Source organism: Antedon mediterranea, chromosome 5 (genome assembly GCF_964355755.1).
Source record: "Antedon mediterranea chromosome 5, ecAntMedi1.1, whole genome shotgun sequence".
NCBI lineage: Eukaryota > Metazoa > Echinodermata > Crinoidea > Comatulida > Antedonidae > Antedon > Antedon mediterranea.
In genome coordinates, this window is record NC_092674.1 from 27158244 (window position 1) to 27184707 (window position 26464).

Below are 26464 nucleotides of genomic sequence, written 5' to 3' on the forward strand. Positions count from 1 at the left end.
TGTGAATTGACTTGGTTTTATCACCATCATATAAATGATTTAAATTCTAATCATATGCTATGCATATTTGAATTTCTTAAATAACAATGTCACTTTATCCAGGTTAGCATGTTAAAACTCACCAGAATCAGCATCTTGAGCAGTGACCTGAAGAATCTGTGTTCCGATTGAAGTATTCTCCAAAACCCATTTTTCATATTGATCAGGTACAAAGAAAGGAGAGTTATCGTTGACATCAAAGACACTGACGTAGACAGTTGCGGTGGAAGAGCGAGACGTAGAACCTTTATCGTTTGCTTGAACAGTAAGAGCATAATAAGCCCGCTAGGAGGAAAATATTGTGAAATAAATATCTCAAATAAACAAATATTTGCAAAAATTTCATATCAATAATACTTTAAAATGTTTCAAAAGTTGATTGGTCAAGAGATTTAATGTTACTATTAAATGTTTCAGAAAAGAAGGGGTGAATGACTGTACCATTTACTAAGGGGTATCTTTCATTCAGAGTCATATATATTCCAAAAAAATATGTAAACGTAGACATAAAATAGTCTAAGATAATGAAAATAATAAACATACCGATTCATAATCTAGTGTTTCTTTCAGATAAATGACACCAGACTCAGCATTAATCTTAAACAAATCTTCACCAAATCCCCCATCTTGAACAATGGAATATTCCACCTCAGCATTGCTTCCTTCATCTTTATCAGTGGCTGATACAATACCAATCTCGGTATCAACGACATCATCTTCTAGCACATTAAAGGAGTAAATTGGTTCTGAGAATACTGGATCGTTGTCATTGACATCATTAACCTCAATCTCCACCAAAACTCTTGACATCAACGTACCATCAGAAGCCTCAACTGAAAATCGATACACCTCTTTAGTCTCACGGTCTAAAGTTGCTGCTGTACGGAGCTCTCCACTTAAGGCATCGATTTGGAAGAGAGCAGGGTCACCATTGACAATCCTGTAGCTGATGGCACCAGTGCTATCGATGTCAGTGGCAGAGACAGATGTTAAGAGGCTGCCTGAAGATGCATTCTCTGTGATGGTGACTCGATATGAATCTTTCTCAAATACTGGTGCATTGTCGTTGATATCTGTAACTGTTATCACAACCTAAAGATGAAACAGTTTACCATTAGTAAGAGTTTATTTAACAATAGCTCTTTCTTAAAATATCCATTTTACAATCACTCTTAATTTTTCAACAAATTGGATTTAATTTTACTGGTTGTAGCAATTTAAACAAGGTGTTAAACATCTTTTACTCTGGTCAAAAGGTTCAAACAGATCATTTCAGAATAATTGCGACAAGGCATGCAAGGGTCATTTTATTGTGGATGATTAAGAACAAAGGCCAGCATAAAGAATTTAAGCAGCTATAATTTGTGATTTATTAACTCATTTATGACTAATAACTTCAAATTTTCACCTCTGATTTAGCTTTTTCTAATATAATAAGTCATGTCACTATTAATTTTAGTTATAATTTCTTTTCATTTTATCTGAAACAAGATGCTTTGTATAAACTATTATTTTTATCAAAATGGTAGCTACTTTGTAATAGTCGCCAGTGAGAGTCAGAGGCCTACTTTTTACTACCAAATAAAAAAGAGCAATAATTGAATCCCAATGGGCCATGCACCATAATATAGTTGAAGAAAAGAAATTGTACAAGCTAGCAAGGGAGCAGATTCCTGTGTTTAATGAGCTAATGAAGGATAAATATTAGAATCAGTCCTCTGAGACAAGATCATAGAAACCGATATAGGTATTGACCTTGCACCCAGCTAGCAAGTTACACACAGATAAACACAAAACTGATTCTTCCTAGAATCAATACTTTTACGAAAACACTTTATAGAGAAATTTAAACAACAACATGTTAAAAACAGAATACAGCCTTTTTTTAAATTTGAAATCTGCCAGGAAAAATTATCAGAAAAAAAGTTATCAATTTTCTATCTATTATTCCTATCACTATTAAACTTTATGTGACATAAGTGTGATGTGCCCATAACAATGGATATGATGATGTCATATCACTACCATATTTGAGCATATCACTACCATGTTTGGGAACATCACACCTACCATTCTTGTCAAACTACTTTGACAGTGTAGAGAGCTTTAGAAATGTTATCATTTTTATATTGCCATAAAATCAACTTATACTGTATAACAATTGATGAAAAAGCCTCTACAAAAGCTAAACAAATTTACTATGGTTTAACTAACCATAAACATCTGTCTAATAAACTAATAATTTAAATGTACATATTTAAATATGAATAATAGCACAGTGTAATAAAACAATTTTATGGTAGACTCGTATATTGCAGCAAAAATCCTAAATTAATCAAACATGTTATCTTTATTATTTCGTTTGTTAAGATTTACTATCCAAAGGGGGCACAAGAATAGGCAAGACAGATTTGAGAATATTTACTCAGTTTTTAAAGAGCAAAAATCATTCAATTCTGATCATAAACAACAATGACTTTCACACTACAAAAGGAACATTAAATCAAAAGAAGAATGGGATTACATCTTTCTATTTTACTTCTGAATTTTAACGAGAAATTCCATTATGTCTGAAAGAAGAAAATATATCAACTTCATGACATTTCCTCCTCAATAAAAAACTCCAAACCAAAACTTGAATTTTATATGACATCAAACACTATTCAGAGTTCACAAAGTCATGCATGTGTAACAAGACAACACATATTTTCAATAAAATACATGAACTTGTACTTGTAAATAGGCCAGATAGAAATGAGAATGTTTTTGAAAATTGAAAGTTAAAGCATAGTATTCGTCTAATTAACTGTCATATTTTTCATTAATTTCAGCAGGAAAACAACAACAATAACAAAAGTAAAACAAAAATTATTTTGAGTACTTAAAATTTGTTTGAAATGAGAAAAAAAATATAGTAATCTTTTACAGAAAAACTTAATAGCCAAAACTACAGATTTACATAAAAATTAAAATTATGAAGAAAACCATTAGCAGCCATGGCAGATGCAAATTAACCTCCATCTGGACAAAGGTTATAAGAGGATGACCTGAATAACTTTAGGATGAAATAAATTAACCTACAGGATCCCATGTGAACTGGACACTAAAGTGAGATCATCTCAGGCCAACATGACACTACATTGAGATGAACGGAGGTCAATAATGACATGCTGAAAGTTGTTTTGTTGATGCTAACTACTTTGCAATGCCCTTTAGTGCAACTTCTCTGCATCCTATTACCCTACCACCAACATTCTGTTATTTTATTTGTGTTCAACTTGTTTTGTTAACGATGTGGATGTGATTAGGACTTCCTAATGCTCACTTTTGTCCATTTTATCTCCATGCCTAATGGTAAACTGTGGATATATTGATTCAACGTTATTAAACAAGTTCTGTTGACAGATTGATGGAACTAGCTTTTTGATATATGATACTTTAAGACAAGCATGTATTTTAAAAATGTGATTATTTCGGCTCAAATTTGCTTATAAACAATTTACATTAGAACCCCTCCAGTGCAACACCCCTATTATTCAATTACGGGGACACATTGCTAGGTTCTGAAGGTATCCTCTCAATAGGGTTCTATGTTTGGGATTTCATATGCATACAGTATATGTTTTTTTATATATAAGAATAATATGTTAAATCACAACTTACAATAAGTCTATAAACACATTGTCACCAGGAAAATTATTATACTGAAAGATTAATAATTGTAAAATATTACTTCCGCTATGGAGATCAAAATATAGAGAAGAAAAAGTCGCCCGGCGACATGATCCAGAAAATTATGATAATAAATTTAAGAGGAACACGGTCTATTGTGTTATTTATGATTTAGTTCATCATTTTTATTTATGAGTTCTTTATTTTTTGAATTCATTTATTTTCACACATCAATAATTTTTGTAGTTTGTAACAAAAAATACTTTTGTAAAAATTACAGTGTGTGATGATTAAACTTCTAGTATATAATGTTTATCAATTAATTTTCGCACAAATTAAAATATACAAACGTGTAGAGTCAGAAATATAGGTACTTTATAATATAAGAATTGTAAACATTTAAGGGTGTAAACATTTAGGGTGTAAACATTAAAGTATGTGAGAGTTGAAAGTATGAATAGTCTCTAACCCAGACCAACTTGTAGACTATTGTTCAATTTTCGGGATCAATAAATCTGATATTGTTGCAATAAACAACATTCTACTAAAACTTGTGTTTTCTGGATTATTTACAAATCTAGTATTTAACAGGAAATATGTATTCAATAGAATATGTCATCCAATAATAGTATAACGTTATAATTCAACTTTTGGTGGTATTTATGATATAATAAATATGTGAACAAGATTGTGTCGGTTTCATTTCATAGTTTATTGAAATTTGTGAGGTCAGTTTTATTTTATTTACCTGTACTCTACCTGTGGCACAATACTAGTTTTTTACAAAAATCTTAAAATTTTAAATAATATGGAAGGAAAACGAAAGAAAATATCTTTCTTGCACCATTTAAGATGAGATAGAAAATAGAAATTTAAGAAAACAATCAAACGCAACCTACTATATTTATAAGCACCCCCTGTATGGGATAATGAAGAGTTACATAATAGATAACAAATTATTTAATTCGCTTCAAGTACAAGTTATTTTTTACCTTTCCAGTCATGCCTTGATGCACAAGTATAAGTGAGCCTAGCACCTTGATTCACACGTTTTTGAGGGCCTAGGATTTAGCTTCTAGAGTATGTTAATAACCATACGTATATTAGTAATACTAACAATGGTAAAACCTCAAGGTACTTTCACAATACAAGTACTTACTTCTTTAATTAACAAACATACAGTAAGTCTATAAAACACAATGCATGGATAAGGATAGATCAGCTAAAACCTACCCATTATAACATTCTATTGATTGTAACTGTTTTTAATATACCGACACTTCTGCCATAAAATAGTTGAAGGATTTAAAGCCTGATTCTGCCAATATTTTATTAAATATTGGATAAAAATTTTATAGATTGCCAAGATTATATGGCTTATGTAAAAGCTCTGAAAATGCAACAAACACATATAAGTTTTTATTAACCATTTCTGTGCTTTTTAATTAAAAATTTGATCTGTATGTAATCTAAAATTTAAACCCACTGGTACATTATAGCAAAACCAATAATCTATCATTTATAAATAATTAAAAAAAAGAAATTTATATATAAAATGTGGGTTAAATAGGTTTTATCATGAACCACAAAAATGATGTGTATATTTTTAACTAAATAAACTACTACTAATTGAGAACAAATATTATAAAAGGTACTATATCTGAAAAGAAATATTAACCTAGAATTTATATATTTCCCAACTAGAGAAACCGTGAGAAAAACATGGGATTACACAACAGTAACAGATTACAATTTACTAAACAATCGTATTACACGATTTTAGACAAAAAAGCATTTCCCAAAAGAAAAGATTTTTAAGTATAAAGATTACAAACCTTCTCAACTTGACTATGAGATGAAAGATATTGTAATGAACTCCTAAAAGTGCATTATCGCGGGGAGATTTTTTATTTTTAGTATTGATAGAGAGCAGTGAGCGTTTCTAAGCTGTTTAATCTTGTAAAGTGTAGTGGAATTTAGAAGTCCCTACTTGTATATTTCTGTAGTAATCCTGTTTAAATCGCATTTGTCTGTCTAGATAAACATACAGGGTAAAACCTGTATTGTGGTCAGTCTCATCATGAGGAAATTTGAAAAGGACTTATAGCTCTATTATGAACATAGTCATCACGGTTCCAGCCAGGGTAGCAACATTTACAATATCCTGGTTTACAATAAAAACTTAAACATTCTATGTGTTTAAACTTCCAAAGATGGATTGTTCAAATAATTCTACTGCAGTTACTGCAGTAACTAAAATTGTTCACTCTTTAAACATCATGCAAAAACAGGTATTGGTTAATGCAGTTACTGCAGTAACTAAAATTGTTAACTCTTTAAACATCATGCAAAAACAGGTATTGGTTATTGCAGTTACTGCAGTAACTAAAATTGTTCACATTTTAAACATCATGCAAAAACAGGTATTGGTTATTGCAGTTACTGCAGTAACTAAAATTGTTCACTCTTTAAACATCATGCAAAAACAGGTATTGGTTATTGCAGTTACTGCAGTAACTAAAATTGTTCACTCTTTAAACATCATGCAAAAACAGGTATTGTTTATTGCAGTTACTGCATCATAAACAAATTAAAATCATAGGTTATTGCAGTAAACAATGTAGTTACTGCAGTAACTGCAGTTAGAATAATGTTGACATTTTCTCAATTGTACTTTCATTACTCTTCTTGTTATTATGACTGTTTGATAACCTTCTAATTTTAATGAAAGAGTTTCAAATTGTTATGTTCTGATTTGGAATTTGCATGTGGTATTCTATGACCAATTCACATTCCGTTAACCTTATTGCTTGGGTGGCCGATGATCTCAGAATCTACCAACTCAAAAACAAACTGTACTTCCCTTTCTACAGACCATTGTAGCTTTTTAATAGTTACCTTTAATTGGACAAACGATAATGCATTTCCCAGAAGAGATAAATATAAACAATGAAATTTGAAAATTGTTTCCAACTAAGAAACTTATCTTTTAATTATAAGAACGATATCAAATTCAGAATTGAACAACTCTTTCTTAAATATGTATTATTTTTTGTTATTAAATAACTAAACATTTGTATAATCCTTAAATTTAACTTTAATTACTCAAATTTATACCACTGATATGTTACCAAAACTGTATTTTTGTGAAAAGAAAGTCATATCAATCATCTATACCAACATTAAAGGCTCCTTAAATAAATGTTATTTTTAACTGTGCAATTATTTAATAAAATAAATATTTGTAGAATAAATTGAAATACAAATTAAATCTAAACATATTCATAATTGTTGTTAATAGATATGTAATGCCACCAGCTTAACCTAAACATGGTCTAAGTATCGTAGGCCAGTAGGCACCGCAGGGACGAAGAAGAACGCGGACATCCAAGGTTATATGTAACGTGATTATCCACCGTATTCCAGATCATTATGAGCACAAATAGAACATGAGTTGGGGGTCTATAACATAAATAAATCTCTTTTAAACACTATTAAATTTTAAGAAAATTTAAATTTTATCTCAACGTTGAATAGCATGACTCAAGCAGGTTAAAATAACTTGAACAGAGCAAAGAGATACTATCATAAACAAGTGTGGTGTAGGATTGGACCACTTTAAAATTAGAGATGATAGGCCTAGGAATTTTCTGAGAGTATGTCGGCTTTCTGAGAGTACAGTATCAGTCCTACAGAACTTCACTTTTCAGTTTATAGATGCGTTTACATTCGAAGTACAGTAGAAGCCCTCTTACGAAATGAACAAGGGACAATATATGTCGGCCAACCCCTATTAAGTAAGGGCGTGTGGCGCAGTGTGTTGGACGTTGGACTACCGATCGTCAGACCTAGGTTCGAATCCAACTTTCGCCGCATTGCTTGTATCCGTAGGCAAGATACTTTACTTACGTTGCCTCTCTCCACCCAGGTGTATAAATGGGTACCCAGTTAGATCTAGACACAACTTTGCGCTGGTTACCGGCTGCATTATGGGAGTATGTTTCCATACGTGTTTGATCCCAAAAAATGCTTGTAAAGCGCCTTTGAACATGATTACTCATGAAAAGGGCGCTATATAAATGTGGTATTATTATTATTATTATTATTAAAGGGACACCTTGTTGAAACCTGAAACTGTCTCCTTAATAAGGGTTCTATTGTACTTGCAGTAGAAAAAAAATCAATGCCATAATACAAATTTGTTTAAACATTCTGCCATTTTTACAACATTAATCACACAACTGAATGAAGATGTGATTAAAGAATGCATTTAATTCAGTAATTAATTACAACCTTAAGGTTACTATAGACATTAATTACAGGAGTGCCTATGATTGATGCTAGGGCCATTAAGTGCATTTTAATAGAACTAATTATCATTCCAATCAATAATACAGCCAACCTCTATTAAGGGGACATTTTGTTGGAGGTGTCCCCTCAATAGGGGTTGTATATACTAAAATATATTATATAACGCCTATATAAATTCCTGTCATTTGATTGGACGAATGTGGGTCACATGGCGTGCAATAGTACGCACTATTCAACGATCGTTAAATAGTACTTTTTGAAACATTTTTGTGTACGAAAAAAAAACGTCTAGATGTTATATAAAACAAATAATGAATGTTTTGTATTCGTGTAATGGTACAAATAATGGCACTTGGTGAATGATGAAAGGTTATATCAACTCGGCTTTGCCTCGTTGATATAACCTTTCATCATTCACCTCGTGCCATTATTTGTACCATTGCACTCATAAACATTCATTATTTGTATACTATTGCACAATCATAAAGCATAGGCAATCATTAGATGCACAGGCTGTATCATACTGTATAACCCCTAATTGACACAAATTAAGAACAATATGTCCAATTGTTATCCATTCTCACTAACACCCTTTACTTTAATAATATCATTATTATTTTAAACATAACTCATACAATGGAGTCTCATACTCATAACCTTAAATGATGACAACCAGTGACATTTTACTTCTAATTATGGAAGTGTCACTGGCATCACTAACAAGCAATGTGGTGGACTTCTAGTAGAAGCTGTTAACAAGCATCAATCAAACTATTGATGAGTCTCTTTGACAAGATAATGAGAACAATAGACCTACCAGGAGGAGTAGATTAAAGATATTAATACGACAAAAGAAAATTATAATAGAGTCTCTATGCATACATAATAATAGCACAGTACTCCAATATTCTTGGATCCATACCACAATCTAGAACAGTTTACTTTACAACCAGCTTGATATATTCCAGTATTTCAGTAAATTCCATTAAATTATACTTTAGTTTAGGTATGAATTATATAACCAATGCAGTTATCAAATTATATATATAATACAGAAATATATTTATTTCAATTAATTCATCAAGGTTATTGGCTATTATATACCAAATTCAGCAATGAGATAATTTGAAATATGATTGACAATGTAAATAATTCTAATTTGTCACTATTAATCTAAAACCTGAAATGGAAAGTAGCCTATTTTCAACATATTTTGTACACCCATCAATCAGACTACTACTATAGATTCCCATGATTACCTTAATTGTGGGTTGGCTGTAATTAACCATTGTTCTAAAATATTATGTGTCAATTACGAAAGGAATCCACCTATTTTCCACACAATTTCTATACCCCATTGTTTAATTGACAATGACATTGCTAAAGATCATTTAAGCTTTTATCAATGTAAATAAGTTTTCTAAAGTCATTTGAACAAACTGTTTGCTCTATTCATTTCCATGCTGCCTTGTTATGCATGGTTTTTGATAAAAGGGGAAGTAAAATGGCGCAGTAACATTTTCTAGGGAAATTCCTAACAAACAATTGATAAAGGTGTATAAAACATTCAGTTTCTATGGTCCTATTTATTAACATTGTGAATAATTTGACACCAATTTTTTGGCAGTAGAAACAGGATAAATTTTCAGCACCAGGTTAAATGGCAGCTTGAAAATAACGGTCAAAACACCCAAACGACATTTAACCAATCATTGCAACTTTTAGCTGCAATGGCAGTTGCTGACTTTATTAGGATATAAAAAATGAAATGGAAATTCTGTTTTTTACAATAATATACAACATGAAGTTGGAAACAGTTTTTGTTTCTATTATTAAAAAATACTAGCATTACCTTAATGAACTCCACACCTGGTACTTTAATGGAAAATAGATGTTAAGCACACATTCATTTAGATTCAGTAATATATTTAGTAGGACTACCATCTTGTTTTGGTCATTAAGAATATTTTTAAGTGAATGACCGACCATTAATTGTACAATATAAATGAAAGAATAGTAAGAGACATACGCCAGCATTTGTATTGAAGATGTTAATAATAAAAAGCTTAAAACTTGTTATAAACCAAAAGAATATCGGACTTAAATGGCCGATTCATTGTATTAACCATCTGGCCCTCTGGGAATCTTAAGCCTAGCCCACTGGAGGGTACCTGTAGCCTTATGAATAGGGTTTATTAGAGGTAAAGAGCAGCCCAATACAATTATAAGTACCTCTTCAGATTAAACCCTAAACATTCCCACAGATTTTTAGTTGTATTTTTAAAAGTAAACCTTAACAAAGAAAGAGAGTTTTAAACTTTCATCTACTATATTTTTACAAAAACTTCTTTTATTTTAAAATTCCATTCTGAAAATCAGAATTTTGGGCAAGTACTACTGTGTCCAGTTATGGAACAAGTAACTCTATTTATAAAATAAGACTGGTACTATTGTGTTATATTCTAATATATTGTACCCACAGTACAGTGGATTTATTCAAAAATTGTCACGACATAGGAAATATAGAAAAACCAAATGATAACCCCTATGATTAAAAGATCAATCCAAACCTAGTTTAATCAATAATCTACTGTTCCAAAAACCATCATCACAAAAGGTATGGTGTACTTTTTATCTATCAATATGAATGGTACGGCAAACTGGACAAAAGCTTGTTCTGACGCAGATTAGGAAATTGAAGAATAATACTCTATCTTACATAGTTGACAAGGATTAAATGCTTTACCTACATGTACAGAAACTAAAAATAATGTTTTGCAAAGTTCAGGGAATAAAGTGATTAACGTTAAAAGTAAATATTACATAATATTCATTTTATTAGAAAGCATGGATGACTGGACTAAAACTCTCTGAATCTGAATGATATGTAGGCTTTTACACTAGAGACTAGCATAAAAAGTGATGGTAAATAGGCCAAAAAGCTCACGATGATATTGTGCAATTCTGTGGAAGAACCACACTAAATCCGGAACCTGCTTGTACAGTACCACTTTACAGATGTCTAGATCTCAGTGTAGACAATTATCAGATAGGCTAATCTAAAAGGCAGACAAGGCTAGTGAAGAGCAGTGCAAAGTGCTTACTGTGTTAGCCCATTAGTAAAAGCTTGGCGCCGCTGAGAGTACTACCAATGAACATAAAGTGTTTTGAGGGCTTGAAATGAATAGATATATTTATAAGGGTAATTGCAGGTGAAACATTGAATTACTACTGTGACATTAACTATTAATAATTTTATTGTAACATATCTTTAAGTATGAAACTAGGTCATAGATACAAGCTGAGAGGATCAATTATTTAAAATAAAAATACTTTTATTTTCGAGGCTATAAATTCAAAGCGGCCAAATAATTATAGAACTATAGACCTAACTGAAATTTGTCAACTGTTTAAGTATACTTCTGGGAAAATGTTCTTTTTGTGTAGTTATAATTAGGTCCCTTGGTATAACATTGCTTTCATATTCTCTAAAATGATACAAAAAAATGTTACTAAAATTACATTTTTAGAAATACCCATTTTTTGTAAATTTAATTCTTTCATAATCAAAATAATTGCTCTTTTGTCAGAAACATTTAGGCCAAGGTATAAAATTTACTTTTACAATACAGGATTTTATTTTGTCAATTGTTTCTACAGCAACAATTATTTAGGCAATTTCATATGTTGGAAATAACCATAAGGGGTGATGCCATTAAAATAACTGGTTCAACGGCCGACCTTTACTAAATCAATTTGACATCAAAATAATTAGTTGATGAAATGAACGTGTAAAGAAAACAGATGAAAGATTGAGTAATTGATTTCTTTCATTTAAGTTTATGTCTCAAATTTACCTAAAACACATTCTTAACACATTCCAATTCTCAACTTTAGATGACATTTGAACTGTTCATAAATGTTTCCATCTGAACACCAATTAACACTTCTGCTGAAGAATATATTTACCAATGAATAAGACATCAATTGGTGAAATTAGAAAGGTGTTTCGTACTAGTTTAGATCAGATTCTCGGTTACAATATGACCTAGTTCCAGACATAGTTTTCAGACAGTTGAGCACATTAAAACCTGTCGTTCTATTCAGTTTCTGTTTGTACAGATGTCTCATTGATGATTCTTTCAAAGGATGCTTTATCCTAATTGTTATTTGGAAGCATTTATGTCCCTAAAAAAAACACAGATCACATGACGCAAGCTACACAAACCAGTGTTGGCAGTCTATATATGAGTGCTGCTTACCTGGATAAACCGACATTGCCCTTTTCCCTCCCAAGAGAACAAAACAAAACTCCCCTCCAAAATAGTGGTAACCCCGGTATGAAATAGATTAAAGTAATTATAGTAGAAAAGGGTTAATTTTTATAGATTTTGAAGTTTGAATATTGCAGTTTTCAACATTTTTTCCATTTTATTAACCACAGAATGAGCAGTTTTGGATTAAAATAGGCCTTCAATTTTGAATCAACAAGTTGACTAAGTAGGTCTCCTCAAAGTTTGTCAACCGGTCAAATAGGACCACCTATCGAGTGAACAACATTCCCATCTCGTGCCTCCTCTCGTGTCCTCTCATCTCTCAGGTGTGCCTAGCCTGGTGTGTTACCGTATGAAGAATGCTCTTAATTTGCCTCCAGTGGAGGGCTAGCAATTCAGAGAGCACCAACAAGGCAGCTATCCCGTGCTATAGGCAAGCTACCTCACTATATGATCTTAATTCATATTATAAGCTGACATATCATTTACAACAGAGTACAACCAATGTTGTTAAAGCGAGTGTGCCAATTTTAGCATATTTTACCCTCGCACGACAAGACATACACAGTTTCAACAGCAGGTAGAAAAAGTCATTCAAGCTTTTAACCAATCAGAAATAATATACCAATATTGTTTTGGTTATATTATCTTTGAATCTAAAGTGTACCAATAACTTTTGGATTATATATGTTTACCTGGACACACAGTAAGTACTGGTAAATGCAGGTAAACTGTAATTGGTTGTTACACCTACGCACAGTGCACTCTACGAAACCATTTCTTAATGACAGGTGTGATATTCTTAAAACAATATGAACAAATCAATTTATTTATAATGTATAGCATTGCAGATAATACTTTGCATTGGGTTTCTGTGATATCAAACATCGTTTCTACTTATCTTGATAAATGTGGAAAAAAATATTACATTGTGATTAAAATGCCTTCAAGCTAAAGATAAAAATTATTGGATCTCTACCACTTTACATGATAGATTAATTTGTTTACTTTATGCCTATATTTTATATATAATAAATCTATGACCACTAAATGGGTGACAGGTTATACTATTTATTATACTTGGCTGTATGTTCATCAATCAATGCAATTCCTATACAATATGTCGACTGTACTACACTTGAAATTATTGATTTACGATATGTTTGAGATGTATAGGCCCATTTTTCTACCATATCTTAACAATACAATAATTAGCCTACAAAGACATGCGTCAAAAGTATTAGTTGTAAGCTATGTTGTACTATGCAATATTATATATGTAAGGTTCAATAAAGTATACAGTCAAGTTTTTTATAGTTTCAAAATAAACTCCAATTCAGGTGTATTAAAAAATCAAATTAAACTTCCACCAAGTTCATCAGAATTTAATTACAAAATGATGGTAGTAGGCTTCTAACAAGTGACAAGATAACAAGGATGGACAGCTCCCATTGAGGTAAAACCTGTTTAGAGGAGGCATCATTTGGCCTTTTGGAGATTATCCAAACACCACCTGTGGAAGATAGGGGCCTAGGTTGCTGACGGTCACTGCGGTATGTTGTAATTGGATACAGCGCAAGCCGCATCCATCACAGCCATCCTATTGGACGTATTGTTTATCTAGGTCAGCTGTAAAAAGGATATATCTTGTGTTTTCGGATAAATAACATGAAAAATGTTGTCTAAAATAACAATGAATTTAAGAGAATGCAGTAGGAACATTAACATCATTTTCCAACACATGTCTGCAGTAACAGCATAGTGCATTAACTCTCATTACAAAATGAGCGAGAAAAATTCAGATTCTTAAAAAATTATAGATATTCAGTGCACGTTTCAAATGTCTAGTTCTTTATCGGAATATTACCTATCAGTATTAATAGTTTATATGTGTTTTATACATTTTTGAAACTGAAAAGGGTAGCTTTTGTTAATGCAATTAATGAACTGGGAATGTTGTGATCTAGCTGTTCATTTCGAGTGCATATTTACAAGTCTACTCAAATTTAATGACAAACAAGTGCAAAGAACCAACCTAAACCCATCATTAGAAAGACAATCCCAACAATGCGAAGGAGATGAGTATAATCATCAAGAGAGAACAAGACAAAACACATCAACTTGAATAGGATTACCCTACAAATGTTTTACAATACTGTGAATGAGCCTAGTGCGTATAAAAGTGTTCATTTGGGTAAAAAGGGTCTAAGGTACGCTAATCTTCTCTCTACACCTAATAATTTAGTGTTTGTACTCCCGACAAACTGTTCTCTACCGTTAAGCCTCTAATCCAATTGGGAATTGTTTCTATAGGATTAGTGGTAATTACAAGGTAAGGGACTTTAAATCTGTTAGGTGTAACTAGGTTGTTTACAAGGAATAAAGTAGGTTGATGTCTAAAGTGGTTTGTGTTCTTTCCAAAAAAGTGGCATTATATCCTACGACACAGTCTAAAAAATGTACCTAAAACATTATATGAACATGGATGTTTACATTAAATCAAATCCATTGATTACTTACTGTAAAATTATATAAAAAATGAATTTACAGAAATTGGCAGCCTCATACCTTTGCTAAACTAAAAAGTAACTTGCCATCATTAGCTACAGTAGTTCCAACATTTTCAACTAGCAATTATGAAAAATCTACTAGTTTTCTAAAGTGAATTTCAAGCCTTAGGATGTGCTTCTGAATGTCTTTAGGGACTCTTATCAGACTACCTTTAATTAGTGAAATAAACAAATAACTAATTCAATTAATTTGATATCAGTATCAGTAATTTACGTAAACATAACAAGATGGAGACTTGTAGATTTGTACAACTGGTTTCAAACTGTGTTCATGTTTTCTTGGCCATGATGAAGTAAAAACTAACATCTTTCTGATCGGGAAAGTAACTTGGTTATCACGATTGAAAATAAACAAGACCGTGTGATCTTTAAAAGTAAATTTTGTGACTATCGTTAAAGAAAATAATGTAACAACTGCTACTGTTTTTCTATGCCGTCATAACCTTGCCATAATCTTCCTATCTGGTACAATGTCTGCATTTCTGTGTTTAAGACACCAGATGTCCATGTTCAAATCTAGTTTAGCCCTTCAGAAAACATCCCAATTCTAGTTTTTTAATTTTGAAGAAGCTTATACAAAATGCTTTAAGCATAATACCATCATAAATAAGGTTTAAAATGATATTAAGGAAAGAAGTTAGTCAGTATAGGAAACCAATGGTTGTATCATGGACCTATAGGTCCATGGTTGTATGTACTGTACCATTATGTACTTGGTTTTTTTACAGGAGTTATAATATACACTATTGTGTTTAGAACTAGGTAGCTTGGGTTGGAATTCAAACTGAACACAATGGCTAGGCAATTCTTTTGTTAAACATCTATCACTTCTATGGTGAGTTTCTATGTATTTATGTGTAAATCAATACGTAGGCCTTTTCTTTGTTAGTAACGTACACCCCTGTAACTTTGAGAATGTCATTGCTTTTGCATTTATCAACATTGGACTGGGCTGGCCTATGTCATGTCTTAACTAGGCTGGCTCATAATGTCTTAACTAGGCTGGCTCACAATGTCTGGACTGGGCCGGTCCATAATGTCTAGACTAGGCCCATGATGATGTCTGGTTAAACCAATTTACCCACATTATTTCTCTTTGCTTTTACCGTACCATAGTTTAAAATGAATATTGTTTAATACTACAGTTGGAAATTATTTTAACATTACTTATTTGTTGTTAACCTTAGACAAATCGAGGATCTGCCAATCAAAAAATATTAAATAACTAAACAATGTCAATGGTTGATTGGCACATTGTGAAGAATACCAATTATTAGAAAATCATATATTGTTAAGTTTAATAATTAATAAGCCAGTTGTTTAACAGAACTGCTCTTGTTACTGTGATAATCAACAAGTAATTAAATTTACTTGTAAGACCATTATTTGTAGAATAACAAACATTAGCCCAAGATTTAGTTACAATAATAATTTTAATTTGTTAACTCTAAAACATGAAACGTTTTAATCAATATTATTTATTATAAATTAATGACGACATCATGTTTACTTCTGAGTCACGACGCATTCTGATTGGACGAGTACCTTCATTTGCTTTCTTCAAATCAAGGCGATGAAAGCTGGTACTTAATCGACGCTAGTCAGTTGGAAAAAGTAACTGTTATATTTATTTCTTTTGTCTTTCAAACTACCTAATCAGACGGAAACTCAATTGCTAATATTGTATTTCGTTAGCGTTCATTCACGTCGTTCAATCTATTTCGATTTTTTCAGGTGAAACATCAAGGTGTACTTTTACTGTCATTTCTCGGTGGCCCGGGTCAAATTAATTTTGATATAAAGCTCATTCACGTATAAACACATTTTTAAGACTTTTAAATCCATAACAAAGGACTCCAACAGGTAGTCAGTCATAGGACTGAAAACAAATAAATTTGAAAAATAACAACCTTTTCTAAAAACTCATATCAAACAGTTGGTGACCAAATGCTTTATTGAAAGATGGAATGTAATTGAATTCACCTACTCAGAATTTTTCATTATAAATTAAATGAAAACTTTAATCTTTGATGTTATTTTAACAATGACAAAAATAACAATAAATGTTTTTCTTTAATTTAATCAGAAGATTTTCCTAAGGTAGTTGTTTGGTGCTATTTAACAACTCCCTGTTTAGTGTATGGAGGAAATAAATAGTAGTAATCAATTTTCACTATTGTACCCTTTAGAAACAAACAACATTTGTTTACAGTTAAAAAAACCATTGCAAATTACTAAATAAATAATTTTTCTTTTTGTATAGACATTAATATAAAGATAACCTTATACATGTTTATACTTTTAATGTTAACTTCTATCCCTCTCTTTGAAGGAAATAGGCTATTTTTAGTTTATCCAGGTAAGCTAGGCACAAAATAGACTATCTAAATATTCCACAGACATTGCAAGCTGATCGTTTTCCTTTTATAGCTAATCCGTTAAAAACTTGAGTAAAATGTCAACTTGAATGGCACATGTATTACCTTAATAAAAGACACAAACTAATTGGTCTATATCATATTTCAACTATGTTTAAACAGGCCAATTCATATTGTATTAATGTTAGCTTGGTTTTTAGCAAAATTAATCCATGAACAAATTACTCAGTAGATTCGGTTACTAAATACCTTTTTTTTACTCTAAAATTGCCAAGTGTTTGTCGATTGTGAAAAAACACTGAAAAGCACCACAAAAAATGTAAAAAGTAGATACATGTGCAAAACAGTTTCAATTTATGTGTAAGAAATTAAAGTCTTTATTCATTAGATTTTAATTTATAACTTTAAAATTGAGTACATGACAATATTTAAATGTACATTGGCATGTTTAATTTAAAATGTTTGGTTCTCTTACAACTAATGTGAAAGAAATTATCCAACATATTAATCTTGAAACAAACTGTTTAATTGTGGAGTTTAAAGCTAAAGGTCTCAATATCTAGACCTCGTTTTTTGTTAAGCGCATTTTAACGCTCACATTACTATTATTATTGACTAATTAAAGAAGAAAAGATTATCATTTAAGATGTTGAGAATGGCATAAATGTCCAGATTATCTCTAGAAAACAACATAAAATCATTTAATTAGCATTCTAAATACTAAGATGATCGGTTTTTAAATGTTTAAATTCTTCATATCTAATTAGCTGTACATTTCATTACATGATTACTGAATTATTACCTAGTTAAACGATGACTAAAGATTATAATTAAATGATAAGAACAGATTCAAATGATATAAAACTATTTAATGGATATATTAAATGTGAAAAAGATCGTTTTTTAAATGCTAAATTCTTTTTATTTTTATCCCTCACCATGCATCGCTACAGAGCATCACCTCGATGGCGCTACATCCAAGGATGGCCTATGTAGTTAAACTTCATAGGGCTCTATCAAATTAAATTAGCAGTATTGCATATCACATACAATATTGAGTTTAGTAGAACGAGGTATTAAATGTCTACAATCAGACCCCTTATCTAATAAAAATGTGAACTGGTGTTTTGTTGAGGTGGTCAAGCTGGCCTTCCCATTGTCCATTTCTCAGTATGTGACCTACAACACTAACTAGATACTGACAGATGATGACCAGATTATTATAATAAAAAAGAAATAAAAAGAGAAAGGCAACCTAATCTGAAAATATACATACACATGAGAAATTGCAGGATAAAACTAAATACAGGACTAGACATGTAACTCGTCACTTTGACGAGTTTGGTTATCCGCCGCGCAAGTGGTGCAACATTAACATTAAGGGGATAGGTTGAGGACAAAAGGAAGTGTTCACGTTGGCATTATGAACTGAACTGAAGAATATGATCTGTTGTTATTGCTGAATTTTATTATTTAAATTCATATATAGTATACACAGTATAATCTGTATCCATATCACATACAGTGTAGAATAGGTGAAATTACGGGACCCGCTATTTATTACAATTTTTAACATGTTGACGGTTTTAAAATGAAACGCGAAGTTAGCAATTCCGAAAGGAAATTATCTCAGCAACAACGTATTAGCGTGTAGAAGAAATTTGAATACGTGAAATATTGATGCGCGCTCTTTTAAATGTAATGAATTATGACGCAAAAGATGAAAATACGACCTTTTTTATTAAACTGGCCATATGATGACGTCACAACATCCGATTGGCAACATTTTTACATAATTTCGTATCTACAATCCAATAGCTTCCAGAAAATGTTTTAATCGTGATTATCAAGTTTTATTCTTACGAGCTATAACAGATTAAAATTTACTGTAAAGATGAAATTGATGCCACACGTGATTAAAATTTTTAGGCATGATGACGTCAAAAAAATTAAAATATTTTTAACTCATGCGAAAGATACTTGATTGACCTAGACAAAATCAAAATTGGGGTGAAAATGGAAAACGGATAAGTGGAGATGCGCTCTATTCAATGTGATGAGCTATGACGAAAGATACAAAAATCCTAAATTTTATATTCGCGTGGCCATACGATGACGTCACAATGTCCGGTTAGCCATATTAATACCTGATCCGATATCTACAACTCATCTACTTCCAGAATATGCCATCCACAAAAAGTTGACCGTCTAGTTTAGAAATTACGACTGTTTAAAAAAAGGCATATTTTAAACGAATTTTTTAACCTTTTCATAAAAAACGCGCGCAAATTGTCCAATTCGACGTGCTCGTATGACGTATCTTTAAGTCGAAATTGTTTAAAATTTGGTAAAATTACTAGAAAAGGCTGGAAAAATATAAATCACGTGAAAAAAGTACGTTTTCAATACTACGTGCGCACCGCACACGTAAAAATGTGCGCACGCGTGGGAATTTTTGACATGCTTAAAACGACATGAAACGCGTAGAAAGTTGATTATAAATTAATTTTGCGCATTTTGAAATTTTAAATGCGCGTGCGCGCGTAACTTTGTGTAAAACACGCAATTTTTTTTCAACAGAAAGTTAGCGCATGATATAAATTAAACTTTTGCAAAGTTTCAAGTTGAAATGTTATTTGGTTGTCGAGCTATGTTAAATACGACAAAATCGTTAAATCGCGCGTAAGTCACGTTGCGCAATTGTAAACGTCATGAAAAGCTTCGCTTGACGACGTTACGTAAATGTCAATATGTTAAGATAGTTACCGAAATGTTATGTTTGCGAGTTTTAGAGAAAAGCGTTACACAAAAATCATACAGGTTGATTTCGTACAATCACAAGAGGTTATCCTGCAACTTCGTTGCGGATAACCAAATAAGTTGAATGAATGATTTTATAATTTTTATTAAATTATATAACTTCTTGAGCATAAACTTTTCTGGCTATAACAAAAATAAATAAATAAAAACAAAATTTATAAAAAAAAAAACACTGTATATTATACTATAGCATAGACTGGTATAATATAATAACTATAGTATGATAGACTGTATGCCATGGTATACTATATATTTTACCATTCTATAGTAAATTTTCTCTGATCTGCAGCTATAAAGAGCATGTTTTATATTATAATGATTTACATCATGTTCAATACATCTGACAAGACATTATTGAACATGCAGAGTAAGAAAACCAAACATCAGGTCATAATACCTTCACAATCAAAACGCTGCACTAACTACAGCGTGCAGTTGATTCAAAATCCTGCCGTAGGGTACAGGTGGGATGGGTCACCGACGAGTTGCCATAGCTACATTCGTCAACATTTTTAGAAAGTTCTTTTCCGAGTATCATAGACACACTTTTTGGAGTCTTGGGAGTAGAAAGGTTTTGATATATACCTTGTTTTTTAATCTGATTGTTTGTTTAATGTCTGTTTTTTTTATCATAGTATAAGTACCATTTGTAGAATAATGTACAACTAACCTCGACAATAACAATCATATACTTTATTCTTAGGATTTAGATTAAATTACCTATTTAATATTGTCATAAGTACATATAAACATGAAATAGTAATGAATCGAAAGAACAATTTATTATATTAACAAACTATAGTACACTAAACATTAAAATAAATTAATTTCTGGATTAGGTTACATTTGTATGGACGCACCAACAAAAGGTATGTGTCACTAATTTTAAAGTAGGTGCCAATAAAAATTAAAATATTTTATCCTTTCTTTCACTTTCTAACAAATGAGATAAAATAATGACAAGATATTTGGTTATCTGTTGTAGGCTGTTGATAAAACCTATTTAGTTATAAATTTAATAAGATGAGCCCAATACTATTAAGTTATGCAGATTACAACAGAACTTCATCTTTATCAATCAGTACCAATTGCCTGTCATCTCAGCTTTCAGTAGCCATTTGCTCAACAAGGTTAAATTTCTAGTTTGCAACTAATTAAAAGGGGCTGACCTGGTCCAACCCAAGGTGGGCTGAACAAAACGTGCAAAAGCATGAGTTTCTGGTAGGAATTCTAAGAACATGAATCATGATCGTTGCGAACATGAAACACCATCTTAATGCAACAGTTACACATATTTTATAAGGGGTAGTGATATCTATTAAACACAATTTCTTTAGTGATCTTTTAATAGGTCAATACTAAATAGACAACAAGCTTGTTGGTGTTTATTGTGTTATTATTGGGTCCCAACTCAGAAACATTAAATAAGCAGTCCAAAAGCTTTATGAGGAAGGATATTCATACAAGTCTAGATCAATATATCTAACTAAGATCATTTTATTTATCTCTTATAAAAGATGTTGAATCTTTCTTCTCATGATTTTAATTAGATTAAATCATAATAATATAAAACAAACTAAAAAAAAAAGTGAGGAAAGCCATTATGATTCTATATATTTCATTTATATCAAACTTATTCATGGATCCACTGGTATAATTTATATCATACTAACCGTGTTACTGGTATGAAATCAACTATTTAGTAACTGTCCCTTTAAAGTAAAGACATAAAAAGCACCTGTAAAGAGGTGACTACACTTAGCTGACTTCCTTTGCTGCGTCAACACAAAGGGGACGGCCTAGAATTGGCACCCCGTTGAACAGGGTCCTTTTTAATATTTAACCATAAAATTAACTAATGCTATAATAATACAGCCTGTTCTAATGTTCGGCCAAGTTCATAGCTTTTGGGCAGAAACTCTGTGTACAGGCATATGGAAAACAAATAAACACAACCATTAATTTACAGTTAACCTCCACTTACAATGATGCCACAAGACTTAAATTAACAATCATTGGCCTATCCAAGGAGATAGGTACAACTTACAATAAATAAAGTAATTGAACAACCCTATTACAAAATGATGTGATCCACACTCCAAGCTGAAAGTAAAACAGGACAAAGCATACCGAATTTTAAGAAATTTTTTCTTGCCTTTTTAAAAATATTTATTTACTTATGTCATTCTGTTTAATGAGAAAAATATATACCATAACTGGTCGTTAAAAAACAATGTCACCATGGCATAGAGATGATAAATATTTGCAACAAAATGTGTACATTGTTAAAACTAAATTGACTTAAATGTAGGACATGTCATATCAGCCCGCCAGTCAAGAAGCTTGCTGTTCTTTGATAATATCTTATGTACGTATATATCAAAATAAGAATCCCTTGGTATACCCAACAATGCCTTGATCAACCTATCAGATTCACACTTCTGTTTTCATTTACGCAGCCTGCATAACTGACTGAAAGGCTGCAGAAACCTAGGGAACGTGTGGTTAGCAAGAAGTTCTATAGGGCCTAAGATCAATCATCTGGTTGGTCAGCGGACGCGCCTATGCTTTCTAAGTCAATACGGTATACAAACGCATGTATTGAAATTCACTATATACTCAAGGGAACCATGTCTTAGAAAGTCGTATAACAATGCCACATACAATAACGTTTATTTCTATTTTAGTGAACAGTTAGATGTACATTTAAACACACAATATCATAATTGGTGTGATTGAACTTCAGAAAGACATTGACGTCAGTACATAACCATGTTAGTTTTTTTATATTTGCAAAGTTGATTATAACATTGACATGTTTCTGTCACTTTTCATTAATCAATAACCTAATTGAAAATTGACAAACTAATACATTTAAAAATCTAAACTATGTCTATTTAACTATAAAGTAACCATGTTGATGATAAGTCTGATTTATTGAACGGTAGAGTAACGAAAGAAAATGGTTTTATAGGTAAATTGAATTGATAGAACTTAAAATGCAATAAAGTATATTTTATATACAGTAGTTTTTTTTTGTCTTGTGTGGGTTCGTCCCACTTTTATTATAGTTCTGTTATAAATATAATAATATTATATATATATGCACAACACATGTATATATTTCTCTTATTTATAAGGTACATTGTTTAAAAAAATACATATCTTTTGAACAGTATATACATAGGCTAAGATTATTTTGATGTTAAAAAGAAACCACATTTACATTCATATACATTTTTTTAAATACAATTAGTTAAAATATGTCAATGGCAATAAAATGATGATAAAATGACGATAAAAATTGATTTAAAAAAACATTACTTATGAAAAAGTGATTATTGTTGTTTTATTCTGTTCGTTTCCGTGTCTGGGTAGAGAGGCTATAAACTCAGGGGAAGAATATAAAAAATCTTCCCTTTTTACCAAGAAAAAATGGATGAGATGAAAACGAAGAATGCAAAAGCTTGAAAAAAGGGTGTTTAGAATGGATGGGATGGAACGATATATATAATGAAAACCGGTAGTTAGTAGAAGGAAGTATATTACAATGGCCTACTTTAGCACTGGGAGATGTCCATCATCAAAGAACAATAGTATCACATTAAAACATTGTTTTATATATAAGAATTCAGTTTAGATATTTTGATACAACTGGGAATAAGAAACAACTGTCAACACCTGGTGAAATAATAAAATTGGAAACTAAACAACTTCTCTTTTTCGATACATCCGTTACAAATCACTGAAACAAATGTTATAGAAATAAAAATTGAATGTATTTATAATAAAAAACATCCTTTTGGTAATTCAATTTTTATATAATCTAATTTTGAGTTTTTAAACCTGACAGAGAGTGAAAGCACCCTCAGATATTTGGCAGATTTATGAGAGGAAGGGGGATGTAAGATTTGTTCTGTTTCTATTAAATCAGTGGATTAGTAGAAAATTGTAAAGTAATTAGATTATAGAATTAGAATGGGTGAGGTAAAATTACATAATTAGTACTAATAACAGACTCTGGGAAATATTACAGGGAAATAAAACTTCTGATGGAATACCGTACATGAATGCTAGTTTTTAGATTCGATTCTTAGCAATTTTTTCAAATACAGTACTGTATAATGCTACTGTACAATTGGTATATAAAGTACTCTAGGCATTGTTTTCTGTTCTGATGATGAGAATAGTTCCTCGAAACATGTCACATTTTAAGGCAGTTTGCCTATTCATTAAATGCCTCACTATCGTTATTTTAACACGAAAGTTTAACTAGTACATTTTCAAATCAGGTAAATGTAAAATTCAAACTAACATTACCATATTTGTTTTCCTTTTAAATAAAACAATAACTCTGTCTGAGACATAGCCTACTCTAGCACCTTAATTGTTTTATAAAAATATAAAAAATGCAGAGATGCCTTGTGATGATGACCTAATGAAGTGTTGAAACATTGAATGACAATACAGTGACAAGTATTTCATTCTGATGTTCATAATAGAACACAAAGAAAAGGTAATTGTTTTATAGTAACAGTTGGTACTAGGCCTACTTGTACAGTTAACAAAACATGTACATTATTTACTATGCAAGTGTTAATATTTAAAACTATTAACAGCAAATTAGGGCGCGTTTATACAACACGCTATTACACGCATATTCTACACGCCTACGAAAAGTGTGTTGTATAACAACAAAGAGATTCCGTGTAATGAGATTTTAATTGCAAAAAAGGCTACTTGGCTGAATCCTAAAATTTGGTGGATTCCCGGTCGCCGTTACCGTGTTGGAAGTGTCCTCAGGGTATATTTTGACCTCTCGTTAAAACAGGTCGTAATATCAATCATGTCATGCGACATTGCTAACAAGATTGGGCCCATTTATTGCTGCTTCGCTCGCTGCCAGCAATCATCCTCCTACCACGTCTTACGCCTAGCCTAGTGGGACCAACTCGTAGTGGTAGTAGGCCTCTATCGTTTCCCACTCCAAACAGAATAAAAAATAACATCGCAAAAATGGCATCTTCTTCCATAGTGTATAGATGAAACAATGAAACCCTTAAAATAACTTTTATTAATTTAAATGAACCGAGAACAAAATAAACAACAATGCAAACGTGAACGAATACAATAATGAAAATGGTAAAAACCGCGCGAATACATCGGACAGCGAGGAGGCGACGATGATTGTTGACAACTCAGCCAATTCAAGCGCGATCAACGATTTGACCTTTTATCCTAGCATGCACTGCGTGTTGATGAAACTTCCGGTATAACACGGTATCGTGATTTCTAGTATAACAGCAAACGTTAAGGTGGGTTGACCTTGGTCCGAACAACACGCTAAAAATTAAAGCCGTGTTCAAATTTAGGGTGTTGTATAAACACGACCTTAGTTCAATTGTTTGGACGTGACGAAATTATAAACATCAACACATTTTGATTGGGAAATTGAGAAGCAATGCTTGTGAAAACATCTAGAAAAAGCACGACTAGTGTAATGCAAATTTTAAATTGTTGGTAGATAAACAAATCAGAACCAACGAGAACAAGACGTAATATTTGTTGTACGTTGTAGTATGAAATACCAGCTGTATAGCTTTCTAAGTATATTTACACAGAGATCCTAACAGAAGTCAACAACAAAAATAGTTTGGTTCTACCTACAGGCCTTTTTTACTTTCAATATTGGTCTTGGCTCAAAAGCTTGTCCCTTGGAAATTAGCATGTAAATTCTATAGCATCCATTATTATATGATATATGAAAAAAATTGTGCTATTTATAAATTAAAAGACCAACACTAAAAATACATTTATTTACAGTACTGTAGAAAAGTAGAAAGTTCTGGGTTAAAAAAAATGTATTATTTAAATTAACCCTAATGATTTTATTTGGAATATAAATTACATTACAATGGCACAACAGACTATATTATCTCTAATATCGAAATACAACGTATAGATGGATACAAAAATGTAATAAAATGCCAAATCAATGTTATCAAAACATCATCGTGAAATTCTATATTAATTATAGACTTATTGAATGAATATGCGTTATATTGTTAGCAACGAATTGAACAACATCCTCAACAGCCTATTAAAATATATATTACTTCCTGTAGTATAGTGACTGTACCCAACACACCTAGTGTTATTATTATACCCAGCAGACCTAGTTGTGTAGCACAGTACAGTATGTACCAAAATGTTTAGTATATATAATATATTATAATGCTATCATAATAATGTAATTTTAATGCAAAATGTGATCTGTACAGGTAAAAACAACCATCTCTTTATTCATTCAGGTGGTTTTACCTTTCACAAACCGGTAATGATCAATTACCAAAGGTAAAATGTTAGTGGCACAGGTATTATCTAAGGAGCTGAAATTATG

General features: G+C 31.4%; 1 protein-coding gene across 1 annotated transcript in view; it reads right to left on the reverse strand.

Annotated features, from left to right (window-relative positions):
- The window catches only part of LOC140050167 (protocadherin Fat 4-like), a 71957-nt gene that overhangs the window by 33671 nt on the left and 11822 nt on the right, over positions 1-26464 (reverse strand). Inside the window, exons 2-3 of the mRNA XM_072095238.1 lie at positions 583-1131; positions 123-324 (exon numbers count right to left, since the gene is read on the reverse strand). Of these exons, the coding sequence (XP_071951339.1) occupies positions 123-324; positions 583-1131 (751 nt within the window). The remainder of the gene's footprint in view (positions 1-122; positions 325-582; positions 1132-26464) is intronic.